General features: G+C 39.7%; 1 protein-coding gene across 1 annotated transcript in view; it reads right to left on the bottom strand.

Moving 5' to 3' along the window:
* RARB (retinoic acid receptor beta) overlaps positions 1-20,065 on the bottom strand; it is a 300,368-nt gene that overhangs the window by 167,453 nt on the left and 112,850 nt on the right. Inside the window, exon 3 of the mRNA XM_026045522.1 lies at positions 8,929-9,426. Coding sequence (XP_025901307.1) covers positions 8,929-9,106 — 178 coding nt within the window. The 5' untranslated portion in view covers positions 9,107-9,426. The remainder of the gene's footprint in view (positions 1-8,928; positions 9,427-20,065) is intronic.

Genomic DNA, 20,065 nt, shown 5'->3' with positions numbered 1-20,065 from the left:
TAGCAAATTATGCATTGCAGCAGTATAATAAATAAAAAGTAATAAAAACGYTAGGAAAGTCCTTAGAAAAGTTGATGTTATTTTTACAATTACTCATACTGTCACTATTTAAGAAACAATGCCAGGAAGATCTAGGACTTGAAGGGCACTTAAAACAATTTTTGTAAGAATATGCAATCGAAATGATGATGTTACCAACAGCAAAATGTTTTGCAAGGTGTACAGCTTCTCATGCTGCTTTTTCAAGTGCTTTTAACAGATGTTCAATTTCAAGTGGTCTGCAGACACCAATAGGCTTATAGTTCTGCATGAAYTGGAGCAGCAGATGTGCCCTGCATTATGTTTTGCTATTCCCTTTATGAATTGATATGTCACCCYATGGGTTTATAGCTAGTTAATTTTGTAATGACATCACTATTTCTATACTTTTAATGACACTCACAGGATTTTATTTCTCAAATAATAGAAATCTTGATCCTGAAATAGCTATGTAAAAGCAGTATATAATAAACAGATTTGTTTACATGGTATTGTTCCATTTCCGAGCAAATGCCTTCATAAATAGCTTCTGGATAATACTGGTAGGCAGGTGAACTCTTCCAAAGACTCCTACAATAGGACCTAGTTTCAGGGCTATACACTTAAGGTCAGTGCATTTCTCCACAGGATAGTTACACTCAAAAGAAATACTGTCCAGTGGTTGGAAGGAGTGAGCATAAAAAGGGAATAAGAATATAAATATCTGGGAGGTTGCCCTGGACTCTGCTGCAGCCCCTAGATATTGGCTCTGCCAGTGACTGTGCTCTGTGGCAGTGTAACTTTACGACTTGCACGGAACCCAAATAAAATCACAATGCACAGGAAATGGCACTGAAGTTTCCACTGACTGTGACCCGACTGTGACAGGGCACAGCTCAATCTTTTGGCTCGGATAATTTCAACCTTACAAGGACGCCAAGTGTTTTCTCCCCGTCGCAGAGGCTGTCGCAGTAGGGCAGGCGCGGGCAGAGCCCCTCGGAGCGCGTCCGTGCACTGTGCAGGCAGCAGGACAGTGCCTTCCTCCTCGGCAGTATGCAGTACCAACTAAGAATGCTTTGCTTTTTATTTTTAAATACCATAAAGAAGGAAAAAAAAAAGGGGGGGGAGGAGGAGGGAATGCCATTACTGCTATATGTAAAGCATCTGCAACACTTCCTTTAYAAAACCTGATTTTTAGGGATTTGGAAACTGACTGAAAATAAATGTTCCAGGTTGTAAAAGATTCCAGTGAAGTATTTTATGTTAGGAAGCCTTGAAATATACCTGAAACTTTTAACTTTGAAAAGCAAAAACTGCATAGGCATACTCTTTTTCTCCCCATGACATTTAATAAATTATATTCCCACATWACTGCAAATGTCAAAATACATCTTTAGTAAAAGTCAGCTCTTGAAAAATCTTTAAGACCTGAATTTACAGAATAAACACTATATGCTTTTACATGCCCTTACTGATCCAGCTGAAAGATCAAGGCTTTAATTCTTAAGAAGCCACGACATAATTCCTGTGCACGCACAGAACAGTGTGATCTCCAAATCATGACCTCGGGCAGACAGTCTGCACAGCCACAGCAGGAGCTCTGCCCATGTGCTCGAGGTTTCAATCCATCTTTAAGAACATGCAGACCAGGCAAGTATTTCTGTGAGTTTTCCATGCCATTTCTTGTTTCTTTGAAAGATGCTCTACATCTTTTTTTTTTTTTTTTTTTTGAGTTCAAATTTCTTTTAAGAAAAGTTTACACTTAGTTTACACTTAGGCACATATCTTAACATAAGAAACTCAAGGAAGCTGATGCTTCAAAAAATGTTTAATTTGACTGGCCTTCAGCACTGAAAAATAACAAAGAAAAATACCATTTATTGCTCACACACATTACACCCATTATTTGGCTTCCATTTAAACTTAAACTCCAGGCAAACGCAGTGCTTAGCAGCAGCAACACAGTCCATAATAAGGCCAACTTCTTGTGAATGTGAATGTGGAAGCGCCTTCCCTCAGAAACGCAGCCAAGCACAAGGGCTCCAGACTTACRGGACATTCCCTGCACTGGTTTCCCAAGAAATAAAGACTCAAGCTCTTGTTCACTTTAACTCTCCATTTCCCTCGCCTCAATTCAGTATTTCTCCCAACAGGACCATTCCCCCCATCCTCTAGATGCCTTCAACTAAGCTAGCAGGAAAATTCTGCTCAAAGTCTTTGCTCTTCCCATGCAATGCAACCATACGAACCAGTGAAGATGCTTGTGCAGATGCCTGGGCTTCCTGGCTCGAGAAAGCGTCACACATGGGTCAYTCCCCGTGACGGGGACCTTCCTTGGTCCAGACTTCTCCAACACAATATGCCGCATGGCAAGACGTAGCTTTATGGTGCCGAAGTGCCAAGACTCAAAAGGATACAACTCCCAACACTTCCTCTCCTTCAAAACCTGAACTCCCATCAAAAACGTACACCCCGCTGAACATACATTTTCCCCTAGGGAGCACATAAAAGAGCAAACACAYACATATGACAGATGTTGGGTATGTTGCTCATCACGCTCCTCCAAGGTGCTCAGATACAGCAATTACAAGCTCAGCAGACTAACTTAGATGAGACGGGATGAAACCAGCCATTAAATTCTGCTGCATTTTATCTGGGGTACTACCACTTTCTAAAAATGCAGTATTTGGACAAAACAGTTGAGTATCTTAAGGATGCAGGTTTGGGTTTTTTAAGCATTTCTGCTATTTACTCTGACATTTCCTCTGAATGTGTGTGGTGTTTTGAAAGGAAAGGAGTATTCTCTTACTTAAGGCCRGTCCTTCCTGTTTGTTAGTTTATCCCAAACATAAGTTTGTACATGGAAAAAAACTGCTGCCCTAAGCCTGATTTCAAACATGTGGTAAAGGAGAATCTAACAATTTTACGAGATATAGTTACTTTTGTAGAGGGTGAGTTTGCCTCGGGGAATTTTCTCTGACTAGATTTATCACAAGTTTTTTGAACCAGATAATTCTGTTTGATAGCACATCTGGCAGCAYCATAAAATCTTGACGTCCCAAGCTATTACACAGGAATTACTTTTGTAAATCATTTATGAATATTACTGATGTAGGCCTATTCTGGGCAGTAAGAAAGGAAGCAGCRTACTGAAGGACAAAGGAAGGGAAGAAGGATTCCTGCTCTTCTAGAATTCCATAGATAGGGTAGGTACTTATCRTTTTAAATGGGAAATATGCTGTCACCGATATAGCTGAAAAGCCTACATACCACAAGTTGTTCCCAACATGCCCTAAAAGGTAAAAGGGGAAAAAATCTAGCTGAAGAAAATACTAAATCTGATTTCTGATGAAAATTTGCTCTATGCTAATCTTTAAAAAGCATACAAAGTAAATGTCATGTGCTGTTAGAAGTGCCATTTCTAACTTGCAACCCCCAAGTAAATGACAACCCCCAAAATAATTTTAAAAGCGTAGAATAGGATCAAACTTATCAAAGCTAGCAGAAAAATGCATTTTAGCTCAAAAATAAAGTACTTAGAAAAATTCTCTGGTGATCTGCATTTTGAACAAAGCAGAATGGCTGAACAGAATTTCTCCATGTAATTAAAATAACATGATTAGATTTTCTTCAACTATAGTTGCTAAATATATGTATTCAAATGGAAAAGTGGTAAAAATGTAAGCTTATGTACACTTTTAGTATCATGAACTGCTCCCAGTTAAGAAATTTCACAAGACTGTGCCGGTCARTTTGTACATCAGACACTTGGAAAATTTACAGCATTGTCACTCTGGCAAACTCATCTAGTATCATATTTCCTTGGAAAGATAACTTATTTCACCTGCAATATATGAAGCTGCACCAAACTCCAGCTCTCATTTGCCCTTAGGAGAAGGAAGAGCAGGGCACAGTGGAGATGGGATGCATGGTGTACATCCTGCAAGAGAAATCCCTCTCTTGTGAGTGGGATCCACTGCTCCTTCCAACCGTCACCAACATTTGGAGTTGCTGGATTTTGTCGGGTCAGAGGGAAGGAGAAGGTTGTTAGCAATACTCCCCAGAAACATATTTTCAACTTTAGGTAAGACGGGATCTTGCTGGGGAATTTCCTTGCTTCAGGGCCCATAAAGGGGGAGGGAGCAATGCTGCAACTGGTCCTGTTCGACTTCCAAATCTCAGGCTCTTTCAGACTGCAGTAAAGTCTATGAGAGACATGGAGCAACTATGGAGCAAATGCCAGAATAACATGATTCACTCCCGATGTGAGAGTAGGGAGGTGCAGAATTTCCAAAGTCTGCTTCCTCCCAGAAAGCAAATTCCTGTTCTTACACACCCAGAACTAGTTTCTTTTGGATGAGACCACTGCCTCCTAAAATCTGAAGAGGATCCTGTTCACGCGATGCCCAGGACCTGTCCTTGACAGGGCAGAGTTACGAAACAGCTACCAGCTACTTGGAGAGAGATTCCTGTCCTTGAGACAGAGACTGCACTGGAAAAAACTAAGTTCTAAAACACCTCCAAAATAAATTTAAATTGTTAATATTTTCATATTAAACTAAAATCGGATAAATGCAACATTACAGAGTTTTATTAACCTGAGCAGCTTTCAGCAGATATGCTTTTCAACCACAGAAAAGAAGCCCACAGAGGGAATGGGGGGGAAAGTGAAAATAAAAAAGGAAGAACTGGAAAGGAATGGTTGTTCTTAAGGTCATGAGTGGTATTGTCGAGACATTTTTCCTCACAATTACCACTATATTGGCTGTGGCTAAGAAATGTGATATTGATATTCTGGTTACCCCTTCCAAAAGCAAACACATGTTCTGTCTTTTAAATAAAAAAGTGTACACAGAATAGGTAAAGAAGTTTCAGAAGTCACCTGTTAATTGCAGATATATGCAAATGACTATGGGGCAAGGCTTTTTAATGAAACAGAATAGAAAAAATGGAGATGGCCATACAAAACTTGGAAGACATGAAAAAGCCTGACAACATGATCAGGCCATGCAAGTTCTTTGAAAGATTAATTCACTTTTTTTTTTTTCTCTCTAATTCAGTACAGCTATTGGAATACTGTTAGTTTACTACAGAGTTCCAAGGAGTTCTGGTCTTCTAGTTCCACTGCAAGAGACACTTGCTCCAATAACGATGCTGAGCGAAGAAAATCCGTCATGTACTAACCATATCCCACCCTCCAAAGAAATATTCCCCATTTTGTGAAGTAAAGTGAGATGTGGGAGTCCTTGACCTTCTAAGCAATTAAGGGAAAGAGAGACATTCTTGTTTTTATTAGAGAGGCACTAAACTATTTGAAAATAATTTGAATTGCTGGAGAATTAGTGTATTTGCCTGTTCATGAGTAGTGCAGATAGTTTAGAGTTCTCTTGGGGGCAACACATCGTAATGAATATCTGCTATTCATATTTAATGCAATCTGCCAAAGAGTGCTTTTGGGAGGACTTTCTGTGTCAATATAATGATTAACAACAGAACTGGAAAAGTAAATGAATTCCTTCTACGGGTGGGGATGGCAAAAATAGCTTGCAGTGCTACACAACTGCATTTGACTGTACTGTTTTAAAGATGCCTATGGAAAATCCATTTCTCAAGGAAAAAAAGCAAGAAATCTTTAAGTTGGAGAGAAATCTTTAAGTTGGAGTTCAAGGTAAACAACTAGCAATAATGCATGGAAAAATAATTTCAACAGAACACAATGTTTAAAACTTCAATGTCCCTGACTTTAGTAAGTCTGAAAAGTCAGAGATGCAGCGTGGCTGCTAATAAACATAATAAGCTGCTAATAAGCTGCTGATAAACATAATAATTAGTTTTCATATAGCCCTGTCCAAACGGAATGCCACAGTTAGTTCTTTCTCTACCTTTTCCATGTTCTCAGGTAATCTTAGTTTCTATAGGCTTTCTGATGCCTAAAAGATTTACATAAAATAGAATATAAAATACTTCAGTATTTACAACGCATTTTTAAAACACCCCAAACTGGAAAGTATGGGAAAGCTTGGCTGAAATACAACAAATGACCTTAGTCCTGATTTTCCTCCTTGACATCCCAATAGCCCTCTATAGCACACACTCAGCTTTCACTTATTCATTTCCTTAGTTTTCTTAAGTCCAAAGACTTTCTTCTATCAGGCTCACCACTATCTCCTGCCCCCTTACCGAGCTATTTCCCCTCCTTCTATCTGCAGCAAATGAAACACAGAGGATCCAGAGGCTCACGTGGGCAATATGGGATTGCTCCCACTGATGACAGCATGGTCCAAGCAGGATGCCCAAAGAGGGATGCTCACTTCTCGCAAAACTGAACACTCTCCAGCCAAAGCATCTTATTAATTAGTGGCTCCCAAAGTATCTCCAGATCCTACAGGAATTTGACCTAGGCGATGCTGAGCGTGCATCGCAGCATTAGCTCAGACTAAGTTTTTCAACTCAAATAGTTACACAATACACTCACTGAGGGAGAAAATACTGTTTCTAAATGAACTAAGTGGTAATCTCCTGAAACTCTCAGTTATATTTTTAATATAGAAGCATCATTTAGTTATATTTTTAATATAGGAGCAATTCCTCATTACTAAGAAAACTGCAGAAACCTTGATACCACCTGGTCTCAGCAGTGAAAATGCCTGTTTCGTGCTCTGTGGGCTAAGTACAGCAGTAGGTAAATCAATCCGACTTATAAAAGTAATGATCTTCTTGACCGCGGTCTCTTCTRTTCATTCAGTGCTAATGCATAGTTCATGTATGCATAAAAGTAATATTTTTTTCATCTTCTGACCTCTTCAGCACTGTGACCAACCCTCTAATTATTAAGTATTTTGCACTATGTATCTCAGTATAAAAACAGAAGCCAAGTCACAGGTCATGGAGGCAAGACCACTATTAACATCGATGAAACTAAATCATTCTATCCAGAACTCGTATTGTAACCCATTTGTGCACACAAAATCAGTATGTCTAAAATCTTGTTGTCATTTTAACGGCATCAGAGATACTCTCCCCAGCTGCGGATTAAGATGACTTAATTTAACCCTAATGTTACCTGGGAAAGTGTAAAATGTAAAAGGAACAAAATAAAACAATAAAGTAATACAATGGCTTAAATGCCAGTGATGTTGAACAAAAGCTGCTCAACTGCATTATTAAAAAAAAAGAGGATTAAGGAAGTAGAGATTTTTGAGTCTTTTCACAGTATTCCTATTATTTAATTTACATTGAATTATGAGCAAACAGAAGGGATACAAAAGATAAAAAGCTCAATAACTTAAATCGCTTACAGTGCAGTGGTTCAGCCAAATTTTGATTTCTTCAGATCTTTACTGTTTAGATCTATATTTTCCCACCATCTAGTCTAAGCTGATATCTTATTAGAGGCCATCACCATACTGAGCACTACCCATGGGATGGCTACTTTGTAAAATGCCAAAAAAAAAAAAAAAAAAAAAAAAAATCCAAAAAACAAAAGAGACTGCAAGGACTGCACCTGTAAAGACATTCTCAGCTAAATCACCCTCCTCAACAGCTTGCCAATTTTAGCCACTATTTTTACACACTTTTGCAGGACAGTCTTAATTCCATAGGAAGAACTTGTGGAAAAGAAAAAAAAATCATATTGGAYGACATACATTTCATACATTTTAGTATTTATCTGCACATGTCTCCAAAAGCCCCCATTCTATAACCCTCTCTATCTCTAAGTGTTTAGTGTTCTTGCAATATTGTCGCATATATTCAGTTCAGCATTCTGATCATTAACCAAGATCATTTTTGTAGGCTTGGCAAGTCAAATACTTGTAGACCTTCTAACTTAAAAAATTTACTTTTTTACGTCCAACACATCTAAACATTCAGTTGAAATGAATACCCAACCTGACGAGGTATTATACCTCTTTGTGCGTGTGACTGCTGGAAGCTTTATTAGAGATAAAATATTGGGAAAAAAAATCAAGGCTGCCAAATGTTCAACAACTACAGTGTGCATGCAACACATGAAGCCAGAATTAGTAAAGGTTTGGTTCAATATAACAAAACACAGTTCTGCAAAGGCACTTTTTAGTCGAGACCTTTTCATAATGATCAATCTCAGTAATATACCGAGACAAACATATTTGCAACAAACTGACCTGTGAAGATGAATATGTTCTGGTTTTCCTCAAATAARAGAGAGAGAAGAGAGAGAGAGAGAAAGACATTCAGCTACTCCCTGCCAAGACCTCCAGAAAGACCACTTGCCTATGGGCTGCTGCTCAAAGTTTATCCCCAGGAGGACTTTGTTTGGAGACATTTAGACATATATAAACTAGGTTCAAGCAGGAAATGCATGTCTTCTATAAAGTTAAGAAACCCAGTGGCCCAGCTAATATACTCTGCAGTGCTAAAATTGTGGTAGTGCTGAATACAAAAGTCAACCATAAACCCAAGTGCTATTTTGCAGCCACAGGCAGCTTCTGGCTGCTGGCTGCCCATTGGGCTGCCAGAGACTGCCAGGAAGGAAGCAGTTACTAATTAAAGAAAACAAAAGCAATATTAATTATAGTGCAACTTGAGAGAATTCTCCCCTGAGGAACCATCACTGTTCATGTTACTAACACGGGATTCTACAGTAGGCTGTCAGGAGGGGTATGTATATGTAACACGGTAATGTAGAATAGTCTAGAATACATTGCWCGTTCTACCATTCAGAGTTTCCAAAGCTTTGGCATTTCATACAGATGCATGTTTGCATTTATAAAACCRAAATTAAGAAAGAAGAGTGCTTCAAAACAAATGCATGCTTTTTGCCCAAGTAAGCTACCCCATTCTGCAATTACCCTTAAAATAATTTCAAAATCAAAAAAACAGGATCAAAAAGAAAATCTGTTAATGAAGCTATCAATGCTGAGCACTTACTTGCAGGTGATGGGGTGCTGCATCCACTGTTTGGTGGGTGACTCTGCAGTCCATGAAGAGCAGGCAGTGACAGTCCACCGATGACTGGAGGGAAAAGTAATGGATATGGTGCTGCTGGATAGTGAGTCATATGTCCATTCACTGCTGGTACTGGACATGTGCGGCTGCTGGTTGTCATGTTAATACCTCACAGTGTATAAATATTAAGTTGCATTACTCTGGGCCAGCAAAGAGATACCTGAACTTGTGAATGGAGAAGGTTGTCAAGCTAACTTCTTGATGTGGATTGTGCAATGATGGGGAAAGCTAATTCACTGGAGTAGGTCTGCCCTATATTTCATTGCTGATTCTTACTGTTCTCTTTCCCAGTACATTCTTGCTCTGCAGATTATGGAGAGAAGGTCTTGTTATTCTGTCAACTCAGGGTGCAGTTCTGTGGCTTATGCAAATGTTTCTCCAGGAGGGCAGTCACACTCTACAGAAGCATGCTGATGTAGTCTGTGGGAGGAAAAAAGCAATATATTGTTTTATATCTATATCTATAAATATATCGATATAYATATATAKAGAGAGAAATATTTTTATATATAGATATATTCATATATGCATATGTGGGAAATAGTTTTGTCTTTGCAACATTTGTTAAGTGATTTTCTAAGATCAGATTGATAACTACCTGGGCCTAAGAGTCTTATTTCACCGAAGGTAACAGTAGAAAACTCACTAACTTGGTTTCATTGCCCARTGGTTACATCAAAAACAATGTCAAGTCAGACAAAACCTTGTTTGGCACCTGCAATTTTAAAAACAGGACCTCCATCTTCTAAAAGCTGCATGGACCTTCCTCYGGCTTTCATCTGAATGGCTGGCAGCTACAGAAGGGTCCTTATTTTCTCAGTGTCCATATTTAAAGCCTCAGGCTGAGAAGAAGCAACCTTCTGTGCTATTCTGAATGGTGAAACTCGCTCCCTCTAACAGCTGTTCAAATTTATGTACAGCAAACATGCAACTCTTCTAAGTCTTGGTGTCTGCAGAGCTACTGGAAACCCCACATCACAGAATCGCAGAATGGTTGAGTTTGGAACGGACCTCTAGAGATCATCTAGTCCAACCTCCTGCTCAAGCAGGGACACCTAGAGCACGTGGCACAGGGTGGCATCCAGGTGGGTTTTGTGAACTCTTCTTGATTTTGTGTGACATTGTGGCCAGAAATCATCACATGTTGCAGCTGTCTCCTTAGCRTTATCCTACCCAAGGCGCTCTCAGCCTCTCCCAACATGTGCCGGTGTGGGGAAAAAATCAGGAGCCACATTGCAAACATTGCCACCCCAAAACTAGACAGTCACCTAAAGGAGCTTCCTGGAAGACCACTTGAAGTCCATACAGTGGCTACTACAGTGAGTGAACAGTTACAAAATCCAGCTCCTACACAGATTTTTAGTCATAGTTTTTTAAAATTATAACCTGAAACTAAAGGTAGAGAGATTTTTGGATGGGAAAATAAAGGAACAGAAGCAAAATGACTTGTCAAGGTCACAAAGCAAAATCAACAGCAACAAAGGGAATCTGCGACAACACTGTTTTTACTATTGCTACTGCTACTCAGTCTGCTACTTGTCAGTAAGAATTCAAATGAGCAAGGAAAAAAAGATGAGAACCAAATGCATATGTTTGCCTGTCGCAAAGCAGTGGTGTGTTTCTACTCTGTGAGGAATACCAGGAAAGGTTACCAGCTGTGCATGTTTTCAGACAGCAATTTGCACTGAGTACAGCCTGCTTGGGGATAACAGAAATGTACTTGCAAGTATTTGATAACTGTGTAAATTATGCACAAAATACCTTTAATGTTAATGGAGACAGACATATGCAGACATGAGACTATAAGGGGGGTATAGTGAGTTAATGCACAGTTCCAGGGGAAGACAGAAAGGCTGTTAGTCATGCTGATCTCAAGGACCATGTGTCTGGAGATGGGTGAAATCAGGCAGATCTTTCAAGGAAGCCTCCGCAGCCAAAATATAATGACTCATTAACAACACAAAATGAGATGAACCGTAACAGGTAACTTTCTGTTTTATCTAGCTAGAGCTTTATGAAACTTAAGAGACGGAAAGTGCAGCACCAAAGGAACACTCAAAGAATGAATGTTTTCCAAAGCAATTCTGCTGAAGTCTGCAATATTTCCACAGAAAAACAAAGAGGAGAAGGATGTCGGTCAAATCCAGCCCCACTAAATTAATCATAAATCAAGGTCACCTATTTTTAAATTATAAAGGCTGTCAGAAATAAAAGGTATCTGATAAAACTATCAAATACTTTCAACTATATTTCTATTAGCCACAAAAACGCAGAGCTCAGCATGAATTATCAAAATGTGCTCAATCAATGGTCTTTACTGCTATTTGACCTGGAGGAAAAATATACAGTTGTATGATGATCTAACCAGAAAGGTCCTACACATTTTTAGGTACTGGATACACAGTTTGTACTTCCAGTTTTGGGTAAAATAAATTCTAAATAGAAGTCAAGTAGATACTGACAGACATATTACTGAAGATTCAGGGCTTCCGTGTTCAGACCTCAGCTTTACTAAGGCCTTCCATTCCCAGAATTACAGCAATATATGTATCTATATATTTAAATGACAGTTTCCAGAAAAGAAAGAAATCCTCTAGGATTTCTTCTAGTGAAGGGGAAAAAAAGACATTCAGCAAACTATATTCCATGCGCTATTGGTGATCTCAAAATGCAGCAATATTATAGCTCCTTAATATGCAAGTACATATGAAATACCTACTAGTGTCAGACTGGATCATAATCACATAGTTCTGTATGCCTATAGCTTTATATAAGGTACAATTATATATTGAATTTGTTCCGAGAAACCAAGTTGCAAGTTGTTCTTGAYCTACTCAAAAATCATCCTCATTTTACCGTTCATGGCAGGAAATTTCCTGGAGGAAAATGTATGCAGGAGGAAAATGTATGCTGGACATGAACCTTCAGAACTTGCTGTTCACTTTTCTCTCCATATAAACGCAGACAGAGCAGACAGTGGAAAGGGCAGGATACTCTAACCAGTGTATCACTGGGCTCTAAATGAAGCCATGTAGATCAGAATCATCAAGCAGCTGTTCTGGGGGCCAAACTTTAAGATGATCAAAATGAGAACCATAAGCAGAAGCCCAAGTTCTAGAAATGCTTCTTGTGAAAAGAAAGTGCCAGTCGTGCTGTGTACTCACCAAGGGATTGCAGATCACTGGCTCTGCTATCAAAGATCACAGACCAGTCACCACGACCACTGCACGGCACGGCTAGCAAACACTGGCATAGCCGCAAGGTAGAAACTGCCATGACATGAGAAATACCCAAATCTTTGCCCCACATCTGGATTTCYTTGAGGAGGGAGCTAACCGGCTTGCCCTAAACAGGACACTAGAAGTTGGCGACCGCAGATGAGGAGCAGGARGCTGTTAGGAAGTAAAGAACGAGCCAAATGGTTGAACGCTCATTCATGCAAGGCAGCTGCGCTGCTTTCCGCCCCACACATACCAGGCAGGATTGCTAGGAAATGGCTGTCACCAAGGCTCTTCAGAGGAGCTACCTACTATATTAAAAAATCAGCTCCCATTAGACCTGTCCTAAGCAACTGTTCATCAGTATGAGGGCTGCACAGTTCAACCCTCAGCATAAACAGTGTATGGGAAAGGATCATACAGAAAGGTTTCTTTGAAGGCTAACCAAAAGATGATCACATTATGCACTACACTGCGCTGAACACCCGCCAATGACTTTACTTTGACAGCACATAGGGCCTCCTTTCTTTTTTTTTTTTTCCTCTCTTTATGGGCTTTTTATTGACTTCAGTGATAAAGCAGATGGCCACGGGGGAAAGAGTCTCCTGTGCAGAACAGACAACATATTTATCAGCTATGCTTAATACAGCAGGTGTACCTGGCTCTTGTACACTTCTCAGTGTTTATGAAGCTAAGCAGAGGTTCAAAAATTTTACATAAAAGCTCCAACTTTCCCTGCATAAACAGTGACCTAACTTTTCTAACTGTTTTCCCTCTTAATTTTACATGCACTTTGTGCAGACTCTGCTATGGAAAAGAGTTTAACTTTCCACGTGCCAGTTCTCCTAGAGCGTGYTCTGTTAACCAGTTCTCACTGGTTAAACTGCTGTTTAGCCTATACCTGGTACCAACCTTTSATATTCCAACTCCAACAATTCACTGTATTGTTATCTGTCTCTGCTGAATTCTGTCCTCATTTAGGCTTGATTTTAATTCATAAAATCACCCTTGCTATTGCAGGTGACTTTCACACATTTCAGCAGCTGGAAAGGCAAGAAGCCAAGACAAGAGGCTGGGCTGACAGCCATGTGCCACCAGGAAGGTTATGCCCTGTCCTCCCAGCCACCAGCACRGTCCCTTTTCCACATTCATCTTCCTTCACTTTCACAGTCTGCCGCTAGGAAACGGGTTGTCAGCATTACAATCAAAACAGCATTTTTTTTTTATTGTTGCTAAAATAAAGGAGTCCAAAAAAATCAGTAGAGCCACCAATGCTTCAAACTCTACAGCCCTCCTGATCTGCCCAGGGCTGCGCCTTGCTCTCCTGTCCCCTCCTAATACAGGGGATCCTCTGTTGCCTTCCTAAGCAAGCAGATCGGGCACCTCCACACCAAGCCCCTGGACAGGCCGCGCTCGGCGCTCCGCAGCGTCCACGTCCCTCCAGCTTCCAGGGTCATGGAGGAAGTTGCTTCTAAGTTCATTTCCCATTTTCTTGCCAGCGCCAAAATCCCCCCTCTCTTAAATCTTTGGCTAAACGCTAACACAGGAACCTCTGGACGGGGAGGACAGCCTGGCCAGCAAAATGCTGAGGTAAGTTGCTCCCCTCTCGGCAACAAAAACAAGTCAAGAGAAAATCCGCATGAAAAATCCTTCAGCAATTTATTACGTCTTTTCCCAAGAGATACAGTTGACTGAGTCCTTATTGATTATGCAGCTCAGAGAAATATTCCAATGCTGTTTTCAAAACAAGTCAAGATCTAATAGTTTCAAGAACCCTGACTGTATTTAATGTATATTTTGTAGCTTATATGGAAAGCTCTGATTATGCATATGCTTTCCATTATGCTCGCTGATGGTACTGCACTGAGCAGGACTGAATAATTCAGCAGATTTAGCAAGAGTCAAGTGTAAATCAGTCAGATACAGTAACACGACACCCGTGCTGCCTTTAAACTATTAAAAATATGTGGAAACTTTATGTTGAAAAGGAATCTACCCTGCTTTTCCACAGGTCGCCCGCGCCCGCGAGTCTTGGCGTTCGGCTCTCTTGACTGTACAACCGAGATTTAATTAAACAATAAGCTGGTTACAGTGGCAGAAATAAAAAAGCCTTTGGAGTGTGATGTTTCCTTTATTAGCATAGTGATGTGAAGCTAAACAGAAAAAGCAATCTAATAACAAACATTCCTTTGAGAACTGCTCAGGGAGCAAAAGGACATCCACTTATTGTTCAGCCCGTCCCATTGGTCCATATATGGCAATAAAGGTACAATAGAAGGAAACAGGAAACAGACTGGCACATCTGCATTATCTTATTAGAGGCTAATGGATATCTGAGAGGAACATGCATCTGATTCTGAATAGTCTGTACCAATCTCCTAAGCAATTACTCTTAATTAGTGGATTCTGTTTATAGATGGAACTTAGTGTACCCTTCTGTATCAAAGAGATGCAGGCATCTGGAGAGAGATATGGTTTTCTTAAAGGGAAAGCACGGCAGCACAGTCTGAGGGCTTTTTTATTATTATTTTTTGGCAAATAGAAGCTCTCTCAAGCATAACATATTCTACTGTATTATTAATCAAAAGGACATGCTGGTTTAAAAAAAAAGAAAAAAGAAAAAAGAAAAAGAAAGAAAAAAGAAAACCATACTGTTAATCTCAAATTCTGAATGTAAACACTGAAAGCTAATACTTGCATATGAATTATATGACAAAAATCACTTTGATGATAAGCAAATAAACAACTGAGCCCTAAAATTTTCAACTGATGGCCAAAAAGCTTAAAATAGCAGCTTAAGTCAGAAGAACAACATCTGCATTTTGTATCTGCCAAGTCTGCAGCCAAAAAAAGTAAACCACTCTATATGACCAGATGCATGAATAAAAAAGAAAATGCATGAAACAGAACTTCAAAGTCAGTTTATTGAAAAGCAGATCTGTAGATCCTACATCCCAATAACCACAACTGTCATATATTTTCAAGTATAGATGCGGCAGTTACTGGGGAAAAAGAAAAACCAATAAATTTCTGTAACAAAATTAAGACATTATTACGATCATGCTTTTCCTGCATCTTGGTATATAAGATAGCTGTCCACTGGGCAGCTGTGAATTCCTTTTTGTCATGCAACTGATGCTTACAAAATAGATTGTTTTATTTGTTGGTTTTTTTTCCTGATGGAGGCTTTTAACAGATAATTAATATAATTAATACAATTATTGTTTACTTGAAAATCCTACTGGGAAGTATAGAAAGGAAAAAAAATGCTTTTCTTCCACCCCTGAACAGCTATGTTTCATATTGTCTACATTGCAAACACACACTCACGTATCCCTGAAAAAAAAAGCAAATCTGAATTTGAAAGGCAAAAAAGTAAGATACACAATGACACCCATTTATTTACACACCATACAACAGTACCCTGCTGTGCCAGCTATTGATTCTAGTGGAACTGAGAGCCCATGTTGGAGCAGCAGCTGCGAGTACACAGCCTCAACCCTCATATGGGAACAATACTCCATAAGCAGAACAAACTATTTCAGCCAACCTTCTATAGAAGATATAACATTAGAAACATACCACAGCTTACATTCTGAAATCTGAAAGGCACTATGCTTATTATTTTCACAAGGGTTCAGAGGAGTTATTGATTTATTTGTGCCAGCACAATGCTGCCATAATGAAGAGCTCTGAAGCACAGAAAATCCACACTTCTCATTTCTGTTACTCTGCAGAGATGTTAATTCTATTTTATATGAACCGTATTTAAGAGCCTCCCCCTGCATCACGCGATTTCACTGTCATTTTTTCCCTGTTGTTTGCTGTTTTAAAGGACTCTCTGGAACTGCCTTTTCTGAGCTATCTGCATTCCATGTTTCTTTCATTACTCAGCAGTTGCCAAAACTATACTGAGAAGAAAAGATAAATGGTTAGGTCAGGTGATGGGGTTAACAATTTACTGTGTGTACTGCCCTGAGAAGCCAGATATGGTAGAACTGGCTCATGTTTATGTACAGGATAAGAAGTTGATTTCCTGTGCAGAGACTTTCAATCACCCCTATAAGAGACTCTCTTACAGTTTTCCACAAAGAATCCAGGGAGCTTTGAATACATTTTGTGCTGCAATATAGGATACTCTGTTGTGTAACTGAATGCATTCCTTACTGCTCTGCCACGTTCAAAAATCCCAAAGCAGTGACAAGGGAAAAAAAAGTTCTCTTTTATCTATGGTAACAAAAAGAAATACAACTGAGCTTCCTGCACCCTGAATTTAGAGCACTCTTAAACTGATTTTCCTCCTCAACTTAAAAAAAAAAATTTCTTAATGCTTAAATTTACTCTTCTATCACTTCCGTCACTGTTGATCCTTGAACTATTGCTTTTAAGGATATAAAAGACTAATTTCATATTGAAAACTACCCCTTGTAGTTTTAGGAGATAGATATTTTCCAGCACATGGTTCCAGACCTCCCCTTCAAACGCGAACTGAACCCCATTTCCCACATATCTGCCCATCCCTTAGCTTGTAGCTTGACCCTTTCTCAAATACAGTTCWGCTAATCCACAATTTCAGAAGCACAAGGTACCCAGCAAATACAGTTCTTCATAAAWAGTTCCCTGGGCACCCAAGCCATGTATAACAATACATATTACATATATAACACTCTGAAATGTTTCCTGGTGAAAGTCCTATGCTTACTGTGTTAGCCTTATTCTCCAACCACCTTTTTTCAACAGGTTTTCTTTGTTTCTGCACAGTTTTCCCATTTCAGAACAACTAGACCAGACTTTATGCCCCAAATTTTCCTTTAGTCCTATGTACCCAAACAGCTTCTTTTTTCCTACTTGCTTCTATATGAGGTAGCACAAAAAGAAAAGATACCATTAGGCAGAATCATGGAATCTGCTCCATGGATTCCCCTCTTACTATCTGGTCAAGGCCAAGAAAAAGGACCATGGAAAACAAAGGTGGGTGCCAACAGTTTCAACAACTCATAAGACATGGGAAGATCTACACAGCCCAAAAGGTAGCACCTTAAATCGACAGTGCTCTCACCTATCTCTGAAAAAATGGTAGCATTGGCGATTGCTGGGTGCTATGTAACCAGCATAAGTAAACTCCTTCTGAAAAGCTGGCAAAACGCTGGTCACAATCACTATCCTGAATCTGAACTTGTAAATTGAGAAATTCAACCTTCTTCAATTTAGTACAGGACACACTTCTTGTCCAGCAAAAAGATCTTCTGTCTAGGTCTTAAGGTCTACCCCTTAACTAGCAATTTTCCTTTAACTGTAGGTCTCCAGTATCCAGAGATACCATGACATCGACTTCCAGTTAAAGCAGGTTTCTGTGAGAAAGGGATGTGTGTGAATATATGTGAATAAATATGGATGACCAGGGCAAGAGAGTCTGACCAAGAAAACAGCAKCAAGGAAAATTGCTTCCTGCTGACTATGTTCAGTATCAGCTGACATGACAGGACACAGAGATGTTTACAAGTGTGCTACTCTCTTCCCAAATGGTGTTATAGTTAGGGGGATCAGGACACATCTGAAGACTTCCAAGCTTACTTTTAAAGTGCATATCCTTAACCTTCTAGCTGATGGGAAACATGTCATGGTGACCAATGGCTAATAAAGCACTTAGCATGATTGCAATGGCTCAAAAGRCCTTATACTGGTTGTTTACAACCTTTAAGAGGCCTTTGAGATCAATAAGAGGGGTCAAGTGATGTTATTGTTTTGGTGACAGAGGAAAGATCCCTAGTAAATGATGGTGGATTGGGAATTCTTAAAAAGATGGGAGTGCTTCATCTGTTCAAAAGCTGAAGAGGTGAACAACTTTGGAGGGCAGCACCTTGACAGAAAAAGTTCATCTCTTTGGGAGGCCAACACTCTGYGGCCATGCTGAGCACTGCAGATGAGCTACTGAACTAAGAAGGCAAGTTGATCCATCAGGAGAGCGCAAAGACAGGCAAGACCAGTCTTATACTGGTGTCAGTAAGCGACGCTAGTTCTTAAAAGCACAATGATGTCACGAGTGCAGGACCATGGCTCAACCAATTCCCTGCAAGTACTGGCAACACTGGCTGTGCTATCCTCTACTACTGCACCAATGAAGGCAATAGAAAGCCATGTAGGCTAATGTTGGTGAGGATCTGGACAACATTAGAGTTGCCACATTTACTTCTAGCCTTTGTTGGATAACTCACTACCGGAGATGACTGTCCCAGCACTGAATTAAACCTCATCCTTCTGCTGAGTTTTAGAGTTGTCTCCTTAAGAAGTCTTGGTTTTAGCACCGCAACCACAGTAAAGCAGAGCATGGCATCTCTCTTTTCTTGAGATCACTTGGGTGATCTCACCTCCACCCTCTCCATCCACCTCCATGTGGATCCATCCTCTGTACGGATCCATAAAGGGCATCTTCGGTGGCACAGGGCACAGAACCTGGGGATAAAACTTAGCCAATTTGAAGAGCTAGCCAAAATCCTGAATTCTCACACTAGACCCTTCATCACTGATTTAAGAAGCTAGCCTTAAGAGCTTGAGTTTCCACTTGCATCCAACAGCTCTACAACTGGGAAATGCAGCAGTTTTTGAGTATGTGTCCTTACTGAGGAGCAGGCATACTGCCTGCGTCTGCACTGCAGAAGGGTCATAGCACAATGTTATCTTCACACACTGTACATGAAAGAATCAAAAACTTCAGCACATTCACTTATATCAAAAAGGCAAAGAGTAGGAAAGAAAAAAAAAAAAAGCAGGGAGTTTCTATGGAAAAGATGCAGACGCACAGCAATGGAGGTCCCTGGCTCAATTCACTACACTTTAATCACAGAGCAGGAGCAAGAGTCCACTTGGTTTCATATTGCAATGAAAAATTTTGCAGTCTTGAGTGATCCAGTAACATTGACAGGATATGCACATTGGTTCACTCAAAGAACAAATAATGTCTGAGAAACCTGAAAGAAGAATTTGTTAACGTTGATACTAAATTGTGAAATTATGACTTAGACTTCTCAATCCCCCAGACTGAKTTTTTACATTACAAAACTCAAATTTCTATTTCCTCACAGCTAGACCACAACTAGGTTCAGACCATTGCTGTACCCCTTTGTCTAGTGGGGAGGCTGATCTAAGGGGGAAAAATAAGGAATTACTGGCTGAACTGTCTCTTGTGCCACTTCATTCCTGAAKACCAGTCTGTTGGAGTGGAAGTGCATCTGTGATCCTAATATCATGGAGGTACTGACACTGTGTTAACACAAAATAACACACACATAATTTATCACCTTTTGTCACATATACCAAGTTTAATATTAAGCCTACTGAAAGGTTTTGTATTTCCTCTGAGTTATTAAAGACTCTTCAGTTCTACTTTACCCAGAAGACGACATTTCTGCTGTCTACTTCAGGCTTCTGAACATTCATTTACTACATACCGCAAGTTTCAGTATATTCCCAGTAAGACTCACATAGGGTCAGCAGAATACACTAGTGGGTTGCTGAAGATTATGAACATTTATTTTAAAACAGTGCTATCTGTAACTCTGTGTCACAGTAACAACAGGATAGCAAAATTAGCAACAAGCACAGACATTAACTAGCAGACGACAAAGGCTGCTAGTTAGGACCAAAAGAAGTGGATTATAGGACCAAAAAAAGCACTTTTATTGTCAATATTTTGTTTAACAGGGAGCCAATATAGCAATTGCAAAATKCTAATAATACACTGAGATAATAGTGCACATGTAAGCACCTTGGGAGTCATCYTCTGAATCATCTGAAAATGTTGCAAAACCTTATCAGTCAGGTCATAAGGACAGAGGTGCAAT

This window comes from Nothoprocta perdicaria, unplaced genomic scaffold, assembly GCF_003342845.1.
Source record: "Nothoprocta perdicaria isolate Ctin4 unplaced genomic scaffold, notPer1 scaffold_40, whole genome shotgun sequence".
NCBI classification, from domain to species: Eukaryota; Metazoa; Chordata; class Aves; order Tinamiformes; family Tinamidae; genus Nothoprocta; species Nothoprocta perdicaria.
Note: the sequence above shows the minus strand (reverse complement) of the source record. Positions and strands in the feature narration are given on the sequence as shown.